The sequence below is a fragment of the Sminthopsis crassicaudata genome, chromosome 6, assembly GCF_048593235.1.
Source record: "Sminthopsis crassicaudata isolate SCR6 chromosome 6, ASM4859323v1, whole genome shotgun sequence".
Lineage (NCBI taxonomy): Eukaryota > Metazoa > Chordata > Mammalia > Dasyuromorphia > Dasyuridae > Sminthopsis > Sminthopsis crassicaudata.
The window spans coordinates 155,412,597-155,435,327 of NC_133622.1; the positions used below are offsets into that span (position 1 = coordinate 155,412,597).

A 22,731-nucleotide genomic window follows, 5' to 3' on the forward strand; every position below is an offset into this window, starting at 1 on the left:
CCTGTCCACCTCACAATCTATAATCCTAAATAAGATAGCAGTAACAGGATGGTACCAGCTTGGACCCTCCAAGTTATGGTTAGCTAAGCCATCTTTGGTCAATATAAATGGAGGAGAAAGAAGAAAAAAGATGCTCCAATCCTGCATGTAACAAGTCTCACTTTTCATTAGAGGAATTAAATTTATAGACAACAACTCTATCAAAATATTTAAATCTAAGATGTTCACTTGGTGCAAGTAATTCTTTAAAACAACTATTATTCAAAAGATGGAAATGAGAAACCCTCTTGTGCATTTTACTTCCAATTATAAAAATGGACATGTGCTATATCATTCACTGGAAAAAAAAAAAAAAAGTCACCCAGTAGATAAAGAATTTTAAGTCAATCCAATTAAGGCTGCTGAATTCAGCCAAATTTCTTTCTTTCTTTCTTTCTTTTTAAACTGCAGTATCTTTTAAACACAGGAAAGCTTTGCTATCACTACAAGACAAACCAAAAATTTCACAAGATTATTCTAGCCCACAATGTAGTTTAAACAAAAGGCTTGAGTTTTTTGAGACTTTAGTCTCAGAACACATCTGAGGAAGATAGCTTCACCAACCCACAACTGACATGGTGGCTAATTTTACTGAATTCCTTTTCTCCTGTTCTTTTTCAAAAGTGATGGCTCTCTATAGAAGAGTGGTAGTAGAAAGATACTTAAAAATGAAGGTAATATAAATTTGAAATACACCAAACAAAACTTGAAAAACTGATGTTGCCAGTCGAGTGAAATCATCTCTAGGAATACATTTAGCACAATAAGAGCTGATGTCAAATAGTGCTCTGAAGTTCACAAAGTGCTTTATACCCATTATTCCATTTGACAGAACAGCCCAGTGTGGCAAATGCTATAGGGATGATTATCTTCATTTTACAGATGATAGCACTGAATCTAAGATGAAGGTTTCCTAGTACTTCACACAGAATGTGTCACTGGAATGTTACAAGTACCATTGGGCAAAATGAGGCCTGTTGGTTTTCTTATTCCACATTCCAGATGTGCAATTCAAAGTGAGAGAGGCTCAGCTCAAAGAATAACCAAAAGCCTGGATCAAAAGCTGAACCCAATCTTCCTAATTCTAAGTCCATTGCTCAGAGCCAGAACATTTCAGAAATGGAAGAGATGATAGCAGTCATTTACTTGGATCAATATCTGAAAAAAATTCCCTACCACACAACACCAACAGCAAGTGCTATCCTTTATAGAGGAGAAAAGCCATTTGTCAAGGGAGGCCCTATGTCTTGTAAGGCTATAAGCTTAAAAAAAAAAAGAATGCTGAATAACAATTCAATTTATCAAATAGTTTTTAAATGTTTCACACTGTTTAAAATACTGAAGACGCCAAGATTAATTAAAATATAAACAAAATGAATAATCTAGTAGAGGGATAAGACAAATATAAAAATAAATACATACATCAACTGATGCTGAGTGAAACGAGTAGAACTAGGGGATCATTATACACTTCAACAACTATACTATATAAGGATGTATTCTGATGGACGTGGATATCTTCAACATAGAGAAGAGCTAATCCAATTCCAATTGATCAATGATGGACAGAATCAGCTACACCCAGAGAAGAAACACTGGGAAATGAGTGTAAAATGTTAGCATCTTTTGTTTTTCTCCCCAGATTACTTTTACCTTCCGAATCCAATTCTTCCTTTGCAAGAACAACAACAAAATTCGGTTCTGCACATATATATTGTACCTAGGATATACTATAACATATTTAATATGTATGGGAATGCCTGCCATCTAGGGGAGGGGGTGGAGGGAAGGAGGGGAAAAATTCAGAACAGAAGGGAGTACAAGGGATAATGTTGTAAAAAAAAAAAAAAATTACCTATGCATATGTACTGTCAAAAAATGTTATAACTATAAAATTAATTTAAAAAAAATTTTTTTAAATACAATAAAAACAAAAACAAAACAAAATAAACAATAAATAAATAGGAAAGATCTGACCATTGTTATATGAGATATTTTAAGGAAAGAAAAATCATAAACAACCAAGGGTATGATGAAAATTTTCATGAAGGTATTGATCTCTGAACTAAAGTATTCCTCTATATAATTAGCAAAAAGATACTTCTAAATCACAGGTGTGTCAATGTTCAATTAATTCCAATGACTCCCTATTACCTTTAGAATCATATATAAATATCTTTATTTTTTTCCACCCTCCTTTTCACACACTTTTTGGTTTAGTCAAATTGAACCCATAGTGATAAAAAGGATGTTTGTTTGTTTCAGGGAAGGAGAGAGGGAGAAAAAAAAATCCTCAACACTTTGCTGATCAATCAACTAATAAGCAGGACTTTGAATAATGGAAAGGATTTCAACTGACAGATTAGTGGGGAAATCATTCCAGACATTAGCATGTTCTAAGTAAGGCCCTGCAGGCAGAAATATCTAATAGCATAGCTGAGTTAGAATATCAAGTGCATGACAAAAGCCTATGATAAGGCAGAAGAGGTAGGTTAGAGCTATTTTGATAGCCAGAGGTTAGATAAGAGTGTGAGAAGTAAGTCCAGACAAGAATCTGGCACATGCCCAGGGACAAGCTGGATAACATGCCTGGTGACTTGAAGAACGTCACAAAAACTGCTTCTTTTTTGACCCTTCCTTGGGATGGAAAGTAACAAAGTTCCAGAAACTAGTCAGGCTTAGCTAAAATATTGTAGGCTGGGGATTGGTTTAAAAAAAAAAAAAAAGAAAGAAAGAAAGAAATCCATGAGAAAAAAATTAATGCAAGAAAAATTACTGTGACTACTAAGGAAAAGTTAGATTCTCAAAATGTGATCTAGAATTTTAAGGCTTAATTCATATGTGATGGAGTATGTTGTTCTATTCTACACTGTGGTAGGGATTGGAGTCTGGGAAGGGAGGCTTATTATATGGGGTTCTATCTACTATACCACACTACCTCTTATAATTATATATAAGCACAAGTATTACATGGCTCTTATTGAACTTACAATGGTAATACTGTAATTCAATATCCCTGTCTTGATACATGAGAATAGAAAGGAACAAAACTAAGACAAAGCATCAAGATAAAAAAATAGAAAAGCATTGTGGGCAATATGGGCAATAGTCAACAACAAGAAGTAAAATACTAGCCTCCATTAATATGGCTTTCTTCTCCTAATCTTCCATTATGACAATAGAAGATCACTTATCTGTCAGGAACTTAACTCACTAGTTCCAAGTAACCTCAAGCCATAATTCCAGTATAAATGAAAACAAACATCAACATAACAAGCTCCAACACTCCTAGGAGAGAAAAGTATTTCTCTTACTGTAAAAATAGTGTCATTAAAATGAAGTTTGACTTGAAGCTTCATGAAAAAAGCAAGATATTTCTATGACTAAGGTGTAAAATCTGAAGAGTTTATTTTTGTTTTTACCTTCAGAGTAAACTTCAAAAATTTCAGTTGTTTTTCAATTGTGTCCAACTCTCCATTTCCTCACTTGGGGTTCTCTTAGCAAAGATATTGGAGGGGCTTGTCATTTCTTTTTCCAGTTCATTTTACAAATGAGAAAATTGAGGCAGAATTAAGTGATTTGCCCAGTGATTTTGCCACAATAAGTGTCTAAGATCAGATCTGAGCTGAGGAAGATAAGTCTTTCAGACTCCAGGCTCAACATTCTATCTGCTGGGCCACATATTTGCCCTAAATATGCTTCAGATATACCGTTAATTAATTATTCACTTATCCTTCAACTAAGTTTTCAAGTTTTTCAAGTTACAATTTGGACCAGTATTATAAAGAAAGACATGAAATAAAACAAGACAGGAAAACTGACAACTGAATTAATTTAGAAAGTGACTTCAAGATTTGGATAGTTTTTTGTTCATTTTTCATAGTTTTTAGCCTAACAAACCTTCTGATCGCAAAATCTAACAAAGTTGATTGAGTCTAATGGAGTAAATGTTTACATTAAGATTAGCCTGTTAATAATTATAAAGTCCCAAGGAATGATCATCTTCCCCTCTTACATACATTTAGTATATATACATGTAATGTTGCTCTCTTTTTCTGGTACATACCTATACAACACATACTTTCAAAAAAAGGGAAGCGAGAAAAGGAAGCATTAAGTGTTTTAATAATTCAAATGAATACTTTCAAAATCAAATTGACAATTCCAATTATTCACTTTGAATAAAATATGGCTACTCAAAAAATAAAAACAATTGTATGTCTTCACAAATGACTATGCACTTCACTGTTTGGTGCTATAAGTTACATTTTTGTTTCAGAAGTACAGGAGAACCACAGATTTTACAAATGAAAAAGGGGCAAAGAAGTTAAGAGACAAAAAAAGGTGAGGAGCAGCACATACTTTAGACCCAACAGCAGTATGAAGTAAGACAAAACTAGATCACACAAACATGAAAATGAGCAAGGAAAAGAAGCCATGTAAGGCTCCCTTCTTTTATATGGTCAGTACCTTTTCCTGGATACAGCTGGAGTACCCCAAGGAGAGGGGAGAGAAGACTCATTTGTCAGGCAAGGAGGGATCTGTTCTGCATGACTACAGGTAACAAAACAGACATTGGGGTTTAGAGGGGTTAGAAAATGGCATAAGAAAGTCTAAGGTTAGTTAGTTGTACAAGAATACCAGTAAAAGCTTAATCAAATCTACTTTTTATACCCAACAAGAACGACAAAGAACATTACTATAATACACACATCACATGGAAAAGGAAGGCATGCATGGCACAGATGTTTGCTCCACAAAGCAATTCCTTTTCACCTACCATATTTTCCATTTCCTATTTTATATATATCAAATTGGTAATTTTATCAATGTGGGGAACTCTTAGTAAGGAACCTTTTACCAAGTCAAAATTGGCATATTCCATGCAATTTAAAGTACTAGAGGTTTTCCTGGACTTTATAGTCAGCTTCCTATTTACTATGCAATAATATTATGTTATTTCCATGGGAAATTTAGTAATTTATTAATAATAAATGAGGAATCTCAAAAAGAAGGAAAAAAATCAAGAAACAAACTAAGAGGTCAAATCTGAGCATAAAGGAACCACAGCTTGAATAGATAAAGGGATTATAGTGGTATAAAACACAAATTCAATAATATATGAATAATTTTTCAAAAATACTTGTATTCAAGTCTTTTATCTTTAAAACAAAGACATTTCTAGATTATTTTTTAGAAAAAGAAATGAAAAACTGACATGACAATTTTACTATACCTGAATACATATCTACTTAAATAGATTAATGGCTCAGTTGTTCTTAGGAAGGCTTCAAGAGTGAGTTAATATTTTTAGAAAGTCAGAACAATTTCCAATAGAACCTGTAAAAGGAAAATTAGCTAACAAACAAATGTCCAATATTGAAGACATTTATCAAGGTTATCTATTATTGATTATGCAAAGACTAATGGGACAACTTTATTTTGTCAAATAAAACCTTAATAACCATTAAGCAGATGGTGATAATACCTAGAAAAAGTTAACAATGTCATTCCTTTTGTTATTTTTAGGAGATTTAATTAAAGAGATAAGCAAGAATTGAAATGTTAAGTATTATATAGTTATGTTTCTTATTATAATCCCTAACCCTGCAACCTTTAAATTTAACAATCTTCTCAGAACATAAATTTTGGTGTAATTTTCCAAAGTATATAACAGGCATTTAATATATTATTTAAAAAAGGATTAAAATAGGGAAAGTCATCAAAAATTATATTTATGAAGATTATCATTTTCCATTTGCCAACCAGAATTATTAAGCTCAGGTGTAATTCTTTTTGGAAGTGTTCATTATCTTTTGTTTTCAAATCCACTATATTGTCCATTGTATCCTTCTCTATACCCTCTCCTAGACATCCAATGCTTATAATTTGCTTTGTTTTTCTAAAGGAAAAAAAAAAAGTTGTATAAAACCAACCAATCTATCAGAAAAATCTGAAAATCTATGTAATGTTTCACACTGATAGCCTTCCATGTGCATCTTATGAAAATAAAAGTAAATTTAAATTTAGAGCATATAATGTCTAAGAGTTCTTGAAAGTGCAATGTTATTAACTATTTGTAAAACTGAATTTCTGGATATTTCACTAGTATAATCAGATAGTTTTGGATTTTTTAATTGGACCTCAATTAAACTCACTCCTTTGTGAGCACAGAAGTGAGACTAAGCACTTGGAAAGTATCTCAGTAAATAAACCTCCCATAATAAAAATTACAGAGGCTTTAAGCTCAATGGTGGTAACAGAATGGTGCCTGGTTATTGTCTGAGATCTTGAGAAGCTCTTCAGACAAAGGCTAGCTCCCAAGTAAAGAAGGAATTTGGTTGGTCACAGCAGCTCTTAAAACTGCCTGTAGGGGGAAAAGTTAGGGTCATGTAAACCAGATACCAAGAAACATCAAAACACCAGGAACATTTACCAGAAAGGCAGACTGTGAAGTTGAACTGTCTTTTGAAAACAGAGAGGTTATAAATCCTAAAAAGATTAAAATAAATGATGATTGCTTAAATGTATCAAAATTTATTGAGACCATGCACTCTCAACCATTGAATTCATGGAAAAAGCACAACCTTACCTATCAAAGGAATCTGTGGCTACTTTGTAGAGATAAATAAATAGTTTACTGCAGTGTCGTAATGTGGGTGAGACAGAGTCAATAGATGTTAAGTCATCTTCTAATAGTCGCTGAAATGGTTGGGTATTTGAAGGAAAAACATTTAAGGGGCTTATTTTCCTTAAGTCTGAAAAGCAACCAAGAAATCGCACAGCATCTGCCAGTTTCTCATACTGGATCTCTGTTTTGAAGAAATGAGAGTTAGCTGGTTCATAACGCATTGCTGCAGTCAATGTGCAAAAAACTGTATGAAGAAGTTCAAAAACTTGATTCTGATTCACTTTCTCCCAACCATTCTTGGGTGGACAGCTCAAGGATCTTTCCATGGCAACAAGCAAAGACGTAATGTAGACAAATCCTCCAACTTTCCTAAAAACTGTTCTTGTGCGATGACTCTCCCGTAAAACTGAGAGGAGGGCCTGCAAAAATGCAAAAATACCACCATGAAATACAGAAATGAAAAGAAGCAATTTTGTATGGTGAACTAAGGAATTCTCCTTCTAATTACAATTCAACAAAGATCAACTCAACATCTAAAGACAAACTATGTGGTGATTCAAAGAAAACAATTACTTGTATATAAGGCCCTATCTGGACAGATAATAATAGCTTAAGTTTATATGGATAGCACTCTGAGGTGTTTCAAAATGCTTCACATAGTATGCCACTGGAATCTCACAATAATCTATAGCTTGTAAGAGCTACAGGAATTACTACTACCATTTTATGGATGAGAAAACAGAATATGGGAGAGATTACATGATTTTTCATAGTCAAGTACGTCTTTGGTGGTTTGTAAACTCAGGTCTCCTCTACTCCAAGTTCAGTACTAAATAAGATAAGTAAGCAAGAAAAAAAGTATACAACTGTCCAAGAGGTCTAGAGAACAAATGAACTCACATCTTGCTTTTCAGAAAGGTCTCTGAGATGATCTTGGGCAGATGGATCACATTTTGATAGAGAACAATGGGAGTAAGGGCAAAACAAAATGAGAAAAGGCAAATGTAGAAGAGCACAAGATATTATTTAAAGAATAGCAATCTCCCCGCCGCACAAAAAAATGCTTTTGGTTGAAGTGTAGGATGTATGTATATACCTAATATGGCATGAGACTGAAAATAGAGGTTGAGTGTATATTATGGAAGACTATGAATGTCTGGCTGAGAAACATGAATGCAAGAAAATAAGACTAAATTGGAAACTATTGAACATTTTTAGCAGAGGAAGCTTCTATAAGACAAGAATACTTTTGACAACAACAGGAATTGAGAGTAGTGTAAGCTACAATGTGGGTTTAAACTAAGTTGTGGCAGTAGAAATGTGGAGGAGACAAATTCAAGATAGATATTGTAGGTAGAATTTGTATAACATGGCAAGTAATTGAGTGCTTTAAATAAAGGAAAAATCTGAGATCAGGAGAAAGGCAGGACTACTAATAGAAACAATGAAGTGAAGAATAGGAGTTGATTTGGAAGATAAGGTGTAGGAAAAAGTCAATACACATTTATTAAGTACTTGAGCTTAGGATACAAGAAATGTACATATATGGTCCCTGGTTTCAAAGAACTCACTTTCTAAAGGGGAAAACAACATGCAAATAACTATGTACATATAACATATGTAACTATAAGTAGAAGCTAATATTTGAGTGAAGGGATATGCACTGGGAGGGTAGGTAGACCAGGAAAGGTCTCCTACAGAAGGTGGAATGTGATTTGAGTCTTGAAGGAAACCAGGGAAGCCAGAAAGCACATTTGTGAAGAAACATATTTGCTGCACAGGAAATAGTCCCTGAAAAGACATGGAGCCAGGAATAAAGTGAAAGATAAGAAGGGAGACAAAAAGATAGCTATTGTAACAGTCTAGATATAAGGTGATAAGGGCATATACTAGGCAGAAGCTGGGTGAGTAGAGAGATGTTGTAATGGAAGAAAGGATTTAACAATAGACTGAATATTTGGGTAACATGTAAAAGAAGAATCAAGGATGATATGGAAACTGTGAGCCTGGAATAATAGTGGCACTTTTGATTGTAGTAGTAAAATTGGGAAGAAAGGAAGATTAGGGAGAAAGTAGAAACTGATGAGTTTTATTATGACTACATTCAAAATTTATAGGTGACCCAATAGGAAACTCTACAAATAGCAAATGCTGTGATTAAAAATTTTATTTTAAAAACAGGTCAAATGAAGTTGCAGCAGACATGCCATTCATTCTGACACAACAATGAAGCTACTAATACTATGTGAATAACTGCATAATGTTACACATCCTTGAAATAAATAAATAACTGCAATTTTTTTTTGAGCTACTATTTTTGCTTTCTGCCTTTCTCTTTTCCTCTCCCTATAATCTTCAAGGGTCTGAGATTTCATTTCTGGGGATACTTCCCATACCATCACAGAGCATATCCCTCCTAAATTATATCTTAGGAAATGATCTTTGTGAATCATTGTAGCCAAAGGGGAAAAACAAAATCACTTCTTGCTTAACCTCCTAAGGTTAAGACTTATGAATTCAGTAAATCTAGTCCTTAGAGGACAGGCTGACAGATACTCACAGACTACTGCTATCAGTCCCAGATCACAGATCAAATATGCCAGAGTACCCTAAGCTAGCAAAAGCTCTGAGAACCAAAGTTAGCACCATCATCTGATGATTTGATGCAGCACTGTGACTTAATGGACAAAGGCTCTATTATTTATTAAATATTTTAAAAATAATTTCAAAGAAATTTTCTTCTTTTGTAAAGAACAGCAGCTACATCCCTCATATTAGAAAAGTACATTTAAAGAAAGTGGCAAGATCTGCTGCAACACATTTGCTTATGCTAACACATTTTAAAATTACCCAGTGGCACTGAAAAACGAACTTTTCCTGAGCTCACACTACAGCTTGGAAAAGGGTTCTAAATGACACCTCTGATACTGTTGGCCCTTCCTACAGACCCACAGCAAAGCAGGGGGAGAAGGTGAGAAGAACAAAATTGCAGAGAACTACCAAATGCTTCGTGTTTGGTGCCAATCTGCCTCTACCCCGTCAAACCCTGGATTCTTATCTTATATTTCTTTGACAGACTTCGGGTATCAGAGCATAATCAAACCCATAGAATCCAAGACTTCCATGGCTTCCCATCCTCCCAGTGTGCTGGAGGCCTTCCTCTAGTAATCCTGCTTCTGACACTTCTTCCCTGTGTTACTTTTGTCCAAGTCAATTTGCTTTCTAGGACTCAGTTTCCCAATTTGTAAAATGAAGGGGTTGGAGGAGAAATGTACAGCACCATGACTTCGGGAAATCAAGATGCCTTCAGACTGCAAGTCGAGACTACTCTGTTTTCCAAATATAAATGTGACTGGAGCAAGAAACTTCCTCAACTTTTTCAAAATAATCTGTTCCCCTTTTCTACTTAAATTACTGCTAGTAAATTACTTCAAATTTGCAAATATTACTAAATGTTGATACCAATCTGGACTTTTTCACCTTCCTGGGAATGAATCAAATTGCAATTAATCTTGTTTGAGACACAAAGTATCATAGTGGGTAAAGCATTAAAAATGGAGTCAGAACTATCTGAAGTGAGATCCTGTTACAGGAAATTACTAAATGTGTGATCCTGACCAAGTAATTTAATCACTCTCAGCCTCAGTTTCTTTAGCTATAAAGAAAAAAGGATAATAATAGCACCTATATCTCACAATGTTACTTTAAGTGTGATACATAACAGTTAGCTATTATTATTTTAAATTAACATTCCCTTTCAAAGTTATTTTTCTCTGTTCAAATTGGAAGATAGAATATAATATATCAAAAATAGGATAAACTTTATCTTATCCCAAAGGAGAATTTAATAAAAGAAACAAAAGGTGGGCAGCTAGATAGTACAGTGGATAGAATGTCACTCCTGAAGTTAGAAGGACCTGAGTTCAAATCCGACCTCAGATACTTAACACTTCCTAGATGTATGACTCTGGGTAAGTCACTTAACCCCAAATGCTTCAGCAAAAAAAAAAAAAAAAAAAAAAAAAAAGAAAAAAGAAAGAAAAAGAAACAAACAAAAAGAAGCAATGGGTGGATCTATAAGAAAACAATTTCAGTTTAATATTTAAAAAATCAACAATAACATGTTATTGTTGACGATAATATATTATATCTTTATTTTTACAGAAGGAAAAAGCGATTCATTCTCATCCTGTGCAATCTGTTTCTTCCAACCAACGCTAAGAATTCTCACAACACAATGTTTAGAACCACTGTGACAGGAGCAGGGGGACAACAGTGGCAGTAATTCACTGTCCTGAAGCTGTGAAATTTTTCAACTATTTTGGAATTATGCAAAGAAAATTAATAACTCATGCATACCATATGACTCAAGAGATTCAAGTTTTAAAAACCTAAGATTAGACAGGAGAGACCATATATACAAAGAAAGTTCACAGAAGCATAGTTCTGTGATGACAAGAAGTTGGAAAATAAATAAGTGACTAACAATCAGGAAATGGATGAATGAGTTTTGACAATACAAATAGAATATTACTACACCCCTCAAGAATGAGTAGTATGAAAAATTTAGATAAAGGTTGGAAGACTTACGAAGTGATCTATGAAAAAGAGAACAGTCAATTGCAGCCCAACATAAAAAATCATAATGAGAAAGTAAGCAAAGTCAATGCCTAAGAGTCAGAATCAATACTGTCCTGAAATCAGAGGGCACAGCCCTTGTTTCTATCAACAAACCATAAGCTAATTGTGGGTTTGGAACAGACTAATCCCTTACATAGTCTTAAATGGTATAATTACCTAGGGAGTAATGTCTCCCACTGAGTGATGGGAATCCAGTTCCCACAGGTATATGATATACAATGTTTCAGATTGCAGTGAGGATCTGTAAAATCTTTTTCACAATGAATCTCTACAATCTGAAAAGTTAATCTTAATTCAATCCTAAAAGCAATTAAATGACTCAACTAAAAAGAATCAAAGATGCTTGTAGAAAAAAAGACAAAACTTTTGAAACTTACCCTTAAAATGTCAGTCTTCAGTTGTAATTCAGTGGGTGGAGCTGAATGCATCAATCCTAAGAGAGTACCCATATCATCATCCCCACTAGGAGAAAGCACCAATTGCTGGATGATCATCAGAGCATGCTGCCTACATTGAGGATACTTGACAATATTGTGGGCACACCTGGCGCCTCCAAATTCCCGGAATATCCCTTAAAAGGATAACAGACAAACAAAAACAGTAAGGTTAGAATTTCCTCAAATATTTCCAAATAAACTGTAGTTCTCCTTTGGGAAAGAAGTTTACATTTAAGTTTTAAATTAAATTCTGGATTAAGACCAGAAAAACTTCAGATTATAGGGATAATATATTAGTATATTTTTAAAGATGACTACAAATGATAGGGATAAAACTTTTTTCCTCAACCTCCCAAGGATTCTAGGTGACTTATCACATGATCAGAAGCACATTAAATAGAATATGAGTTATTCATAAATACTTTTAGTAGAAATCAGGGAATATATAAAATGTAATATAAAAATCATTAGCATCATCATTAGCAATAACGATGATAAAATGGAAAGACTTTTTATATAGGACCAGGAAAGCTAAAACACATTCTATAAACCACTGAAAGGTAAAAGATAGTTTTGTTAAGGGAAGAATTGGCCACCTTCAGGTAATGGTAGTCATAAACAGCCCAGAATATTATTACAAGGTGTTCATTAAAATAGGGTGTAAAACAAACTGTAAAATTATACTGCCCTGATTCTTTAATGAACACTTCTCTAACAGTTAAAGCAACTAGATAACTGACTGAACAAATAAATTAGCCAACCTATGGAGGGCTTTAAATAGTTAAATCCTAAAGGAATTGGGATTTCAAACAGAGTGGGAATTTTTCCCAACTCACCTAAAAGGGGTGGTATATTTAGATAACATTTTCTTGGGGAACAAATAAAAATAATAACAAACAAACATGGATGCTAATTGAAAGAACCAGGAAAAGTAGTCATACACAATCTTTAGGTGGTTATAAATAATATGTGGGTAATATTGCCTTAAAATAAAAGTGAAAGAATTTGTTCAACAATATATTGACATATTACTACCTACTAACTATCAATGCTTATCCTACAATATGAAACATGTAGACCCAGAGAGAAAGCCCAAAACATAATATGAATTCCTAAGAAAAATTAAAAACCAGTAAAAGATAATTTTAGACTTCAAGACTACCTTGAAAGAGATATTTTCTCCTGATTCAGTTCACAGTGCATCAGTTCATTTTTTTCTTCCCAAATTTCTCTGAAACTGTTTTTTTAGTGCAATACATTACTTTCACTGTTTTATTAATTTAGGCACTCCCCAATTAGTAAGCCTGTCTTCACTTTCTGATAACAAAAGGGGTGCTTATCAACTAAGAAATGGTTGAACTAACATGGTATATAAATATGATATATGTAATGTAATATAATGTAAAATATGATGTAAATAACTATAATGTAAAAAAGACTTGCACAAAAGCATGGCCAATTATATAAGTGGCAACATATATCTTTGCTTAACAAAAATTAACTAGCCCAGAGTTTTGAAAGTGAGAAAGGAGAAATATTCTTCTATGTGTAATATATCACAAGTAATATTCAATGTGCTCAATTATGTTAATTTAGTTATTTTTATTACTACTCATGACCTCTGAAGATCAGACTATTTGAAAAGTGATTGTATATTAATTAATATATCAATCACCTGTCCTAATATTTTGTTCTTCCTAAAAAGAAGCAGTATTTAATAACTGCTTAATGAATAGAATGACAGGAGTATTTGTTAAACTTGCTTTTTTTTTTTTTTTAATGTACTTACCTGATTTTTATTGAACATTCAAATTTTTAACTTCAAGTACATATTAAGATTAGAGGTTTCAACCTAAAAGGATCCTTGGAAGTCATTCAGTTCAATACTTTAATTTTATAAATAAGAAAGCTAGAGATTCAGAGTGGATAAATGGCTTGTCTCAAACCACAGAAAAGGGAATCTTAAGTTAGGTCAATGTAATTCCAAAGCTAACCCCTCTGCTTAAAAACATGACCATGTTCCTGGCTAGATCCATCACACAAACTATTGTCCTTATAACAAATGCTTCTACGTTCTCTCCTCTCACCTTCTTAATATCTTACAATTAGGCTTCTGATCTCATCTTTAAATCGAAACTGCTCTTCAGTACCCAATGACTTCTTACTTACCAAATCCAATGACCTTTTCTCAATCTTCATTTCCCCTGATCTCTGCAATTTTTGATCCTGTTAATTGCTCTTTCCTCCTTAATATTCTCTTCTCTAGGTTTTCAGAAAAGTACTCCTTCCTGGCTTTCCTTCTACTTCTCTGACCATTCCTTCTCAGCCTGCTCTGAGGGTCCCCATCCAGATCAGCCCTCTAACTGACCAGAGGTGTCTGTAAGAGCTCTGTCATGGGCCCTCTTCTGTAATATTTTACTTGTTTGGGGTTTTTTCTGATTAGGTTAAAAAAAAAAGCCATTCTTAGCCTCATTTCTTTCATACCTAAACTTAATCACTGAATAGTTGTTGTCTCAGTCAACCTGAGACTTAGCTTAAAAAGGCCATTTCCAGGGGTCCTGATCTATAGCCAGCCACTGGAGCCAGATGGTCTGGAGGGGAAAGGGAGGCAGGTGAATTTGAGTTCTCCTTCACGCAAATCTACTCCACTGGCAGGCCATGACATCACCTCCCTGAAGTTCTGGTTTCTAAGAACAAAGGACAAACAGCAACAACAACTCCGTGATCTCATCAGCTCCCATAGATTTAATTACCATCTCTCTGCTGCTGGTGCTTACATCCAGCTATCTTACCCCAACCTCAAACCACTCTCCAGACATCATGAACTCACTATGCCCAAAATGGAACTAGCTGTCTTTCCTCTAAACCCAACCCCTTTTACCTTCCCTATTATTACTATATAAAGTAGCACCAAGAAGGGTTCATGTTTAGGAAATGAATTCTGGATGTTTTCAGATTTTGTTTTCTTACCTTCATTTTCATTTAAATGGGAAATCATATAAGATGCAACATAAAATTGACTTAAATTTTAAGGTGCTATCTAATACTATTCTAATCATGTATGAATTACTCGTTACATTCTTTATTATGGACTGCTCAACTAAATGTTAGGGCTAGAGAAGCAATAAAATTTAAAAGGTAGTGATGCAATGATACTTCATTTAATTTACTTTGAGAAATTTCTAAAATAATTAGAAAAGTTCCTGCTTATTTTTGAAACATTTGTATAAAACAATTTCATATGCCTTTATAAAGGAGTTCTTTTCAGTTCTGAAATTATTTTATTCTCTAAATATTGATGTTATTTGCTAAACAAAATTTCAAATGAACATAGAAATTTTGCCAAGAAAGAATAAAAATGTAAAAACTATGAGTCTAGATGCTTAAATATATTTACCCGATTACCTTGCAAAAAGAATTCAGTTGCAATTTAATTTACATACAATGAAAAAAATCAGTTTCAAAAGCAAAAACTTCGAAATGTATTTAAGAAAGACATGATAATAAAATGATAAAACTGAAATAATAAATATAGTTCTGTAGTACCTGCATTCCTTTTTACTAAAGGGTTATAAGCAATCCTGATCTTTATAATTACAGGTATAAAACTTTGGAAGGATGTAAAAGAAAGCTACAATAATGTTTTTAAATGATTATAGGAGAGTATCCTGAATAATAAACTATTAGCCTAGAAAGTATTTAATTCAGATAAAGGAAAGGCTAAACATACATTTCAGAAACATTCAGTCATATCTATGAGGGTACTAATATGAGCCAGATGATGCTCATTTTCTTCATTTGGTTTTAACATCACTCCTGACCTCTAGTCAAAGCTCCAAATGCCTAATGAACACCTCAAAGTGGATGTCTCATAGACATCTTAACCTAATTCCAAAACTCAATTAATCTTCTTGCTTCTTCTTAAATTCCAAGTCAAATTCCAGTATTAGCAAAAAGCCTTTTCTGATACTCTTAAATGTTAGTGTCTTCTCTCAGAACAAAAGAGGATAGTATATAGAACTACGAATTTCTTTAATATTTCTTATTTTAAAAGCTACTAACAAATGAAATGCTCTCATCTGGGTTTCCTCAACTTTCTTCCATTTTCTGTTGCAGTTTTTAAAATGTTTCAATGGTCTTCCTTTTTCCTTTTCTGGTGTCCTCATCACTAATCACACAACTCCCCCCCCCCCCATCTGAATTAGTTTCCAGTTCTCTGATTTTTTTGGGGTGTATATATATATATATATATATATAAATCATATGATATCAATATATTTTATCTTTTAATAATATACTAATTCAGATTTCTCTGGTATGCAGGGAGAGTCAAAAGTTTTATGCTGATTTTACTAATTCTGGGAGTACCTTGCCCTTCTCCCTGCAATGTGGAAGGGATAACTATTAACTCTGCTTCTCCAATTCAGGTTAAGAGTGAGACCTGATCCCTCAAACACTTTTTCATGTTTGTAGTTTTCTAGTCACAGGCCCCAATTATGAAAAAAGAGTAAATTGTTCTTTCAATAATCAACTATTTATTTTATCGGTCCTATTCTTTCCCTTCTTCCCCTTATTAGAATGCTTGCCCTTTAACATATAAAGTCCCGTAGTGCCTTTCAATTACACACAGACATACACACACCCCACATACAATTCCAGGTATCCCCAGAGTTTTATGTTTTCATTTTCAAAATTCCTACTCTGCTCTGGTCTTATCATTAATATGCTTAAAAGTTCTTTTATCTATTCCATTAAAGGTTCTTGTTTTCTTCTTAAGTTTTGTAAAATAAGTTTTTCTTGCCTATATACCCACATCTTTTGCCTTTTGGGCACACTTTTTTAAGATCTCCTATTTTATACTTGAAGCTATCAAATATGAATTCCTGACAGATTTCTAGGTACTTGAATTTTTGAATTGTAGTTGTTTTCCATTAGAAGCTCTGCAATCTAACTATAACATTCCCAGGATTTTCTTTCAGGGGATGATCAATGAACTCTATATTTCACTTTTCCCTCTGCTTCTAACAGATCTGGGAAGGTTTCAATTATAATTCCTTAAGACAGAACATTCAAACTTTTTTTAAAAATCACGGATTAAATGGAATCCATTGATTATAACAATATCTCCCCTTGATCTATTTTCCAGGTCACTTCATTTTGAAAACAGGTACTTCATGCATTTTATATGTTTTAAATCTCTTTATTTTATTCTAATTTTTTGCTGCCTCATGAAGTCATTGATTTCTGTCTGGTCTATTCTATTTTCCAGGGAATTCATTACTTGGCTCAAGTTTACCACTTTCTGTTCTAAGTTATTTATTCTCCCTCTAATAGTTTTTCTAGAATTTTATCTCATTTATGATATCTTGCTTCATTTCTTAGCAACATTCATTTGGTCCCACTGAGAGAGATTTTTTTTTTCCCCATTGAATAGTTAACAGTTGTTTTGGAGTTACTCTTTCCTTCATGGTTGGACTTTGGGCTACCTCTGGATCTATTATAATTCTTTATAATACCTGGTGTCTTCTTCCATCTAACAACCTCTCCAGTGTTAAATCCTGTATGTCTGGATAAGTTTCCTCTCCTTGCTGTACTTTTGAAGCAATAAACAGCCCTTCTTGGTTTCCATTTGGATCACTTGGGTTCTGGCAATAACCTCCCTGGATCCTTGAAGTTCAAAGCACTGGATCTTGTGGGGTCATTGCAGCATTTCAACACAGAGCATTAAAGACTTCAAAGGTCCTGGGCAAAGTATGTTTGATATTGAACACCAGTGTGACTACACAGGTCACTGTTGCACCGTGTCGTGTCCAAGGTATACACTGTGAGTTTCCTACAATTCTGAACTTATTTTGTGGGTCTTTTTCTATTTCTGGCTCTGAATAAAGAGTTTTTGAGGTTACCAGTATTTGGGTCCAATCTCTCATTTCCTTTTATCTTGTTCTTTAAGCAGGGTGCTGGCTTCCCAGCTGAACTCTTCTTATTGCCGTTGGGTCTCTGAATGGACTTTTTAGGTCCTTCTGGTAATGAAGTCAATATAATATCTCACTAGAATTCCTGATTTGTATTCAGCCTGAGGCTATTTTTCACTCTATGTTGGAAAAGGTGTATTGAGTTAAGTTTGCTTGCCTCTGTCAGGCTCTTGGCTTATTTCTGAAAATTCTAAATGATTAGAATCAAAAGAAGGAAAACTGTTCTTCATAGGAAAAATCAAAGGTGAAGGTAGATGACTCAAGTTTGCATATAAATGTATGTATATATCTCTTTTCAGGAAGGAATCATCTATGTTGAAGTAAGAAAAATAATTTCTGAAATACTAAAATTAGCACAGTTGTTGACAAAGCACAATGAAAATATGTTATCTATTGGCTTACATTGTATCTGAAATACCTTTCTGCTTTGTCTAGTAATCTATGATTGAAATATTTTTGGGACTGAGCCTGCAATTAAATTGCTATAAGAATTCCTAGAGGGTAACTCCTAGCAAAGATTATAGTATTCAGCTCTGACTTCAGGGCTGGTGCTCACAAATTGTATTCAGCTAAGAATCAGATATAGAGAGGAACTAGCCACCACTATTGAATAACACTGTTAGTATCAGACCCCAAAATAAGCAGATGACATTCATCCTGGAAAGGCCATAGTGCCTAAGATTGAAATGGGACATCCTTAATGAGGATACTTCATTGGTATTATTCTACTGCAAGTCAAAACTACCAAGTCATTTTAGTCTTCTAACTCAGAACCCATTTTGGTAGTGGCAAAACAGGTTTTGATATGATTTGTAATTTTTTTTGACATTGAATATGAACCAAAGAACAAACCTGCAACTTATGGACTGTATAAGAAGAAAAAAAGATATCAAGAAAGGAGTGAAAGGATGAAGGATGAAGAAGGCAAATACAAATACTTAAAGGTGACTAAAAAAAAAAAAATGAAATGGAAATTGGGCAATAGAAGGATTAAAAGATACTGCAGTGATTTTTGCCCATAGAAGCTATATGAATTTTTCATCTAAAATCTTTTTTTTTTAACTAAAATGACATATAATAAATATTTGACAAAAGGAAAAAGGGACTTGTCTGTTAAATCTTCAATGTAAGTCAAAAACAAAGATGGAAAAATCATTTCATATAATGCCAATTTTACATTGTATTCTTTAGCAGCAAAATTTTGATGAGTAAATTTTTATCAAAATAATTCTAAATATGAAAATTTTGTTGATAGAGAGTAGTACCATTAGTTAACCAATAATCATTCTTTAAATATTCAAGAGGCCAAAAATCATCAGAGCTAAAACTCCCAAAGCATCTTGATAACATTTTCCTAATTACCTGCATTTGTGTTTGATCCTTGGAGTAGAATTGTCAAGGTTTCCATAACTAGCAAAGCAAGTTGCTTCTGGTCTTCCACGGAGCTATTGTTTTTTGAATCTCCTTAAAATAAAAAAAGTTTTGCTCATTTAATTCAGATAAATAGCAAGCTTACTTCCATCCTACTCTCTCTAAATTTTGTAACTGGTATTTCTACTCAGTGTTAAGTACTGGTTACTTTCATATACAATGATCTTTAATGTTAATATGTCATTAATAAAAACTAAAATCCTAAAATTTTCTAAAAATTTGTGACCTAAATACTCAAAATTGAGCAGTAGGCTCAAAGTCAAAATTGTTTTTAATAGATGCACTTAAATGTGGATAGAGTGGTATGATGGTGATATTTCTTGAAACACATTAAATATTGAATCCTGAAAAAATAAAAATGTGAAAAGTCAAATAAATCATCATGACCCAAAAGATGAAAGAGAAATTAGGCATTAATGAAAATAAGTATAATTTTTGATAAGCAACTTAAATCACATATAACTCAATCAGATTCATGTTAACATACAAAAACAACAGGAAATTAAGTTAAAGACTTTAGCAATCTTAGAATTATTATAAGACCTAACAACCTTAAATGTAGAGGAATTTTATTTTTTAAAATTTATCACATCTATTCACAGTTTCATATTTCCTAGGCTTTTTTTTTTTTTTAAATAAAGCCTCACAAGGGAGCAAATAGCAAAGAAAATAGTTCCTTGGAAATTTCCCTCATGATTACTATAATCTAGTAATGCTAGCAAATCATTTAAGTTGAAGGAAAAGGAACCTTTGACCCCAACTCACCCAACCTGCTCTTGTCAAACAAGAAATGAGAACATGAAAAAAAATAATACTTTACCTTGCTCATTCAGAGTCTGAGGATCTTTTAAGAAGGCAGCATATTTATGCAAGAGGTTTACCATTACCTCCAAAAGGCCCACCTCCCTGAACACATCTTTAAATATGTAGTCATGTCGTGTGAACTTAAGAAGAGTTCTTGTGGCAATGATGCTACATTGGTAAGAAGAGCTGGATTTTAAGAGAATGCTGACGCTGATAAGTTCTTTACAAGGGATATAATTTAAACTGAAAACGACAAACTCTAACATTTCAAAGTATTTGGTCTGCACTTCTGGAAGCTTAGAAATCTTTTCTGCAAACTGGGACAATGTGTGTTGCGACTCCAAAATAAAATAATTTGCATTGTCAGCTATGTAGATATTTGTGATGGCGTCAAGGATGATTTGGGGAAGATAGCTTGTTTTTGCTTTTAAAAATGCATTTTGGAGGACAGCAAAGGCTTGGATATTTCTCACACTGTGACCTGTGAAAAATAATAAATAATACATTACTTCTTTTGTCAAAATAAGCTTAACATTTCAAATAATGAAAAAAGTTAGTTTAAGTTCCTGACACACTGCTCTGTAAACAGTAGATATACTTATATAGAATATTTTTAAATCAAGGGCTACTTACGTTAACAATAAATACTTCTTCCAAAAGTTGTATCCTACCACATCATATAATCAACAAGACGGAAGACTAGACATTTTCTCTGATCCTAACAAATGCTCGATTTCATGTACAAGAGTTAAGGCAATTTCATGTCTTCCCAGTTTCAGACACTAAGAACTCAAACAAGGCAAAAATCTAATGAATTAACACAATAATCCCTAACCTTTAATGTGACCTTTAATGTGCTCCCTCAGCATACCCTTCTCCTACTACCCCCTACCCTATTAGCAGCAAAGATCCCTTGTAGGAGTCAACCCTTGGGCTCACAATAGAACTCAATTCTACACATAGACATCTCTCTTTCTGGTGCTGAGGAGGTCCCTAAACTATAAATTTGAAGAGTTCACTATCATAAACTGCCTTTTAGCAGCACTAGTTACTAACAAAAGAACTCACAAAGATCAAAAGAGAGAAAAGGGGAAAGATGTATATGGAAGAGGAGAGAAAAAGGAACAAGACTATATGGAATTCCACTAAGCCTGAGGGAAAGAGTCTATCACTGATCTGGGGCCAACTCTCCTTGCAGAAGTCACTCAGGGAAGAGACCAAGGCAGGTAAACTGTAAATCAATGTTGTGAGATGAGGGTAAGGTAGCTTTGAAATCCAGGCTTCAGGGAAACTGCCATGAAAGGAAGAGTCAGACAGTGATCTTATAGAGGAAAGTAATAAGAAAAGACTGGAATTACCAAAGATCTCAGGAACAAGAAAACATAATAAAACACTTCAAACATAAGCAGATATATCAACAAAGAAGACATTAATAGCAGAATGGAATATGGACTACAGATCTGCTAGCAGAATTCAGGTAGGTATCTGTGAATAAATATTATGGAGAGAAAAAAAAAGAATCACCACTCAATGAGGTAAAAGACCCTGTGGATTCTAAAGATAGCATGGAAACACAGCAGGATGTTCCTGAGTATGCAAGTAAGAAGTATGCAAATAAAACTATGTCTTGCACAGCAGAAATAACTGGCAAAACATAAAAATTTGAATCCGCAATGGTAGATCTCTTTAAAGAAACAAAGAAAAGGATAAATGATTGGGAATGCAAATATAGAGAAGTGAAGGATAATCAGGAAAAAAAGCAGAAAACAATAACACTGAAATCTTTATTTGAGCAAAACATATTGATCTCAAAGATAGAATATGCAAATGCAACTTAAGGATTATGGGCCTCCCAGAAGAACAAATCAAAAAACCTGAACATCATAATGCAAAAAATTATATAAGAATATTACTCAAAACTCCTGAACACAAAAAATAAAGTGAATATCAAAAGACTCAAGATTCCCTCTAGAAAAAAAGTCCAATAATTTGCTCAAGAAACATGCACTTACTATATCCATTGAGCCACTACATTAGTTTTTTATTTCTAATATGGTAAATATCTATAAACACAATCCACAACTCTTGGGAGAAATCTTCAAAAACTTTTTAATAGAAGAGCCAAAAAAAAGGTTTGAGAACCACTGCTGCAGGAAATGGCACTTGAAGGAAGTCAGGGAGGTCACTAGTTGGAGAGAAGCAGGGAGAGCATGCTCTCCCCTGGGGGAATTATTATGGGGGACAGCCAGAGAAAATGCCTAGAGCTAAGAGAGGGCTCTTGTTTACTGGATGGATCCAGGACTCTATAGTGGGGAGTAAGGTGTCAGAAGATAGGAAAGCGAGGGTGGGTTGGAAAGGGCTTGGAAGGCCAGAGAATTTTGTGCTTTCTTTTGGAGGTGACTGGTAACCAATGGAGTTTACTGATTGGGAGGTGAGGGATGGGACCTGGATTTTAGTGACTGAATGGAGAATGTGTAAGGGGAAGAAATGTGAGACAGGCAGGCCTACCACCAGGCTATGGTAGCAGTCTCAGTATGAAATGATGAGGGCCTAAAGCAGTCATGGTAAGACCAGATGAGAGAAAAGATCACATATTAGTGATGTCGTAAAGGGGAAATCAACAAGGCACCAGCTTGGCTATGGGAGTGAGAGAGGGAAGAATCCAGGAAAATTCTGAGGGTGCAAGTATCAGTGCTGCCCAATGTAGCAATAGGAGTGAGGGAAGAAGGAGTTAGGTGAAAAGATAACGAGTTCTGTTTTGGACATATGGAGTTTA

The 22,731-nt window shown here is 33.9% G+C and overlaps 1 protein-coding gene across 6 annotated transcripts in view; it reads right to left on the reverse strand.

Annotated features, from left to right (window-relative positions):
* Positions 1–22,731, reverse strand: part of WDFY3 (WD repeat and FYVE domain containing 3) — a 306,260-nt gene that overhangs the window by 156,761 nt on the left and 126,768 nt on the right. For 5 of the 6 annotated variants that reach the window (XM_074273237.1, XM_074273238.1, XM_074273236.1 and 2 more), the window contains 5 exons: positions 19,972–20,436; positions 19,083–19,184; positions 11,689–11,882; positions 6,632–7,089; positions 4,510–4,593 (listed from right to left, as the gene is read on the reverse strand). In XM_074273237.1, the coding sequence (XP_074129338.1) occupies positions 4,510–4,593; positions 6,632–7,089; positions 11,689–11,882; positions 19,083–19,184; positions 19,972–20,436 (1,303 nt within the window). The remainder of the gene's footprint in view (positions 1–4,509; positions 4,594–6,631; positions 7,090–11,688; positions 11,883–19,082; positions 19,185–19,971; positions 20,437–22,731) is intronic. The other variant, XM_074273239.1, reaches the window with a different exon arrangement.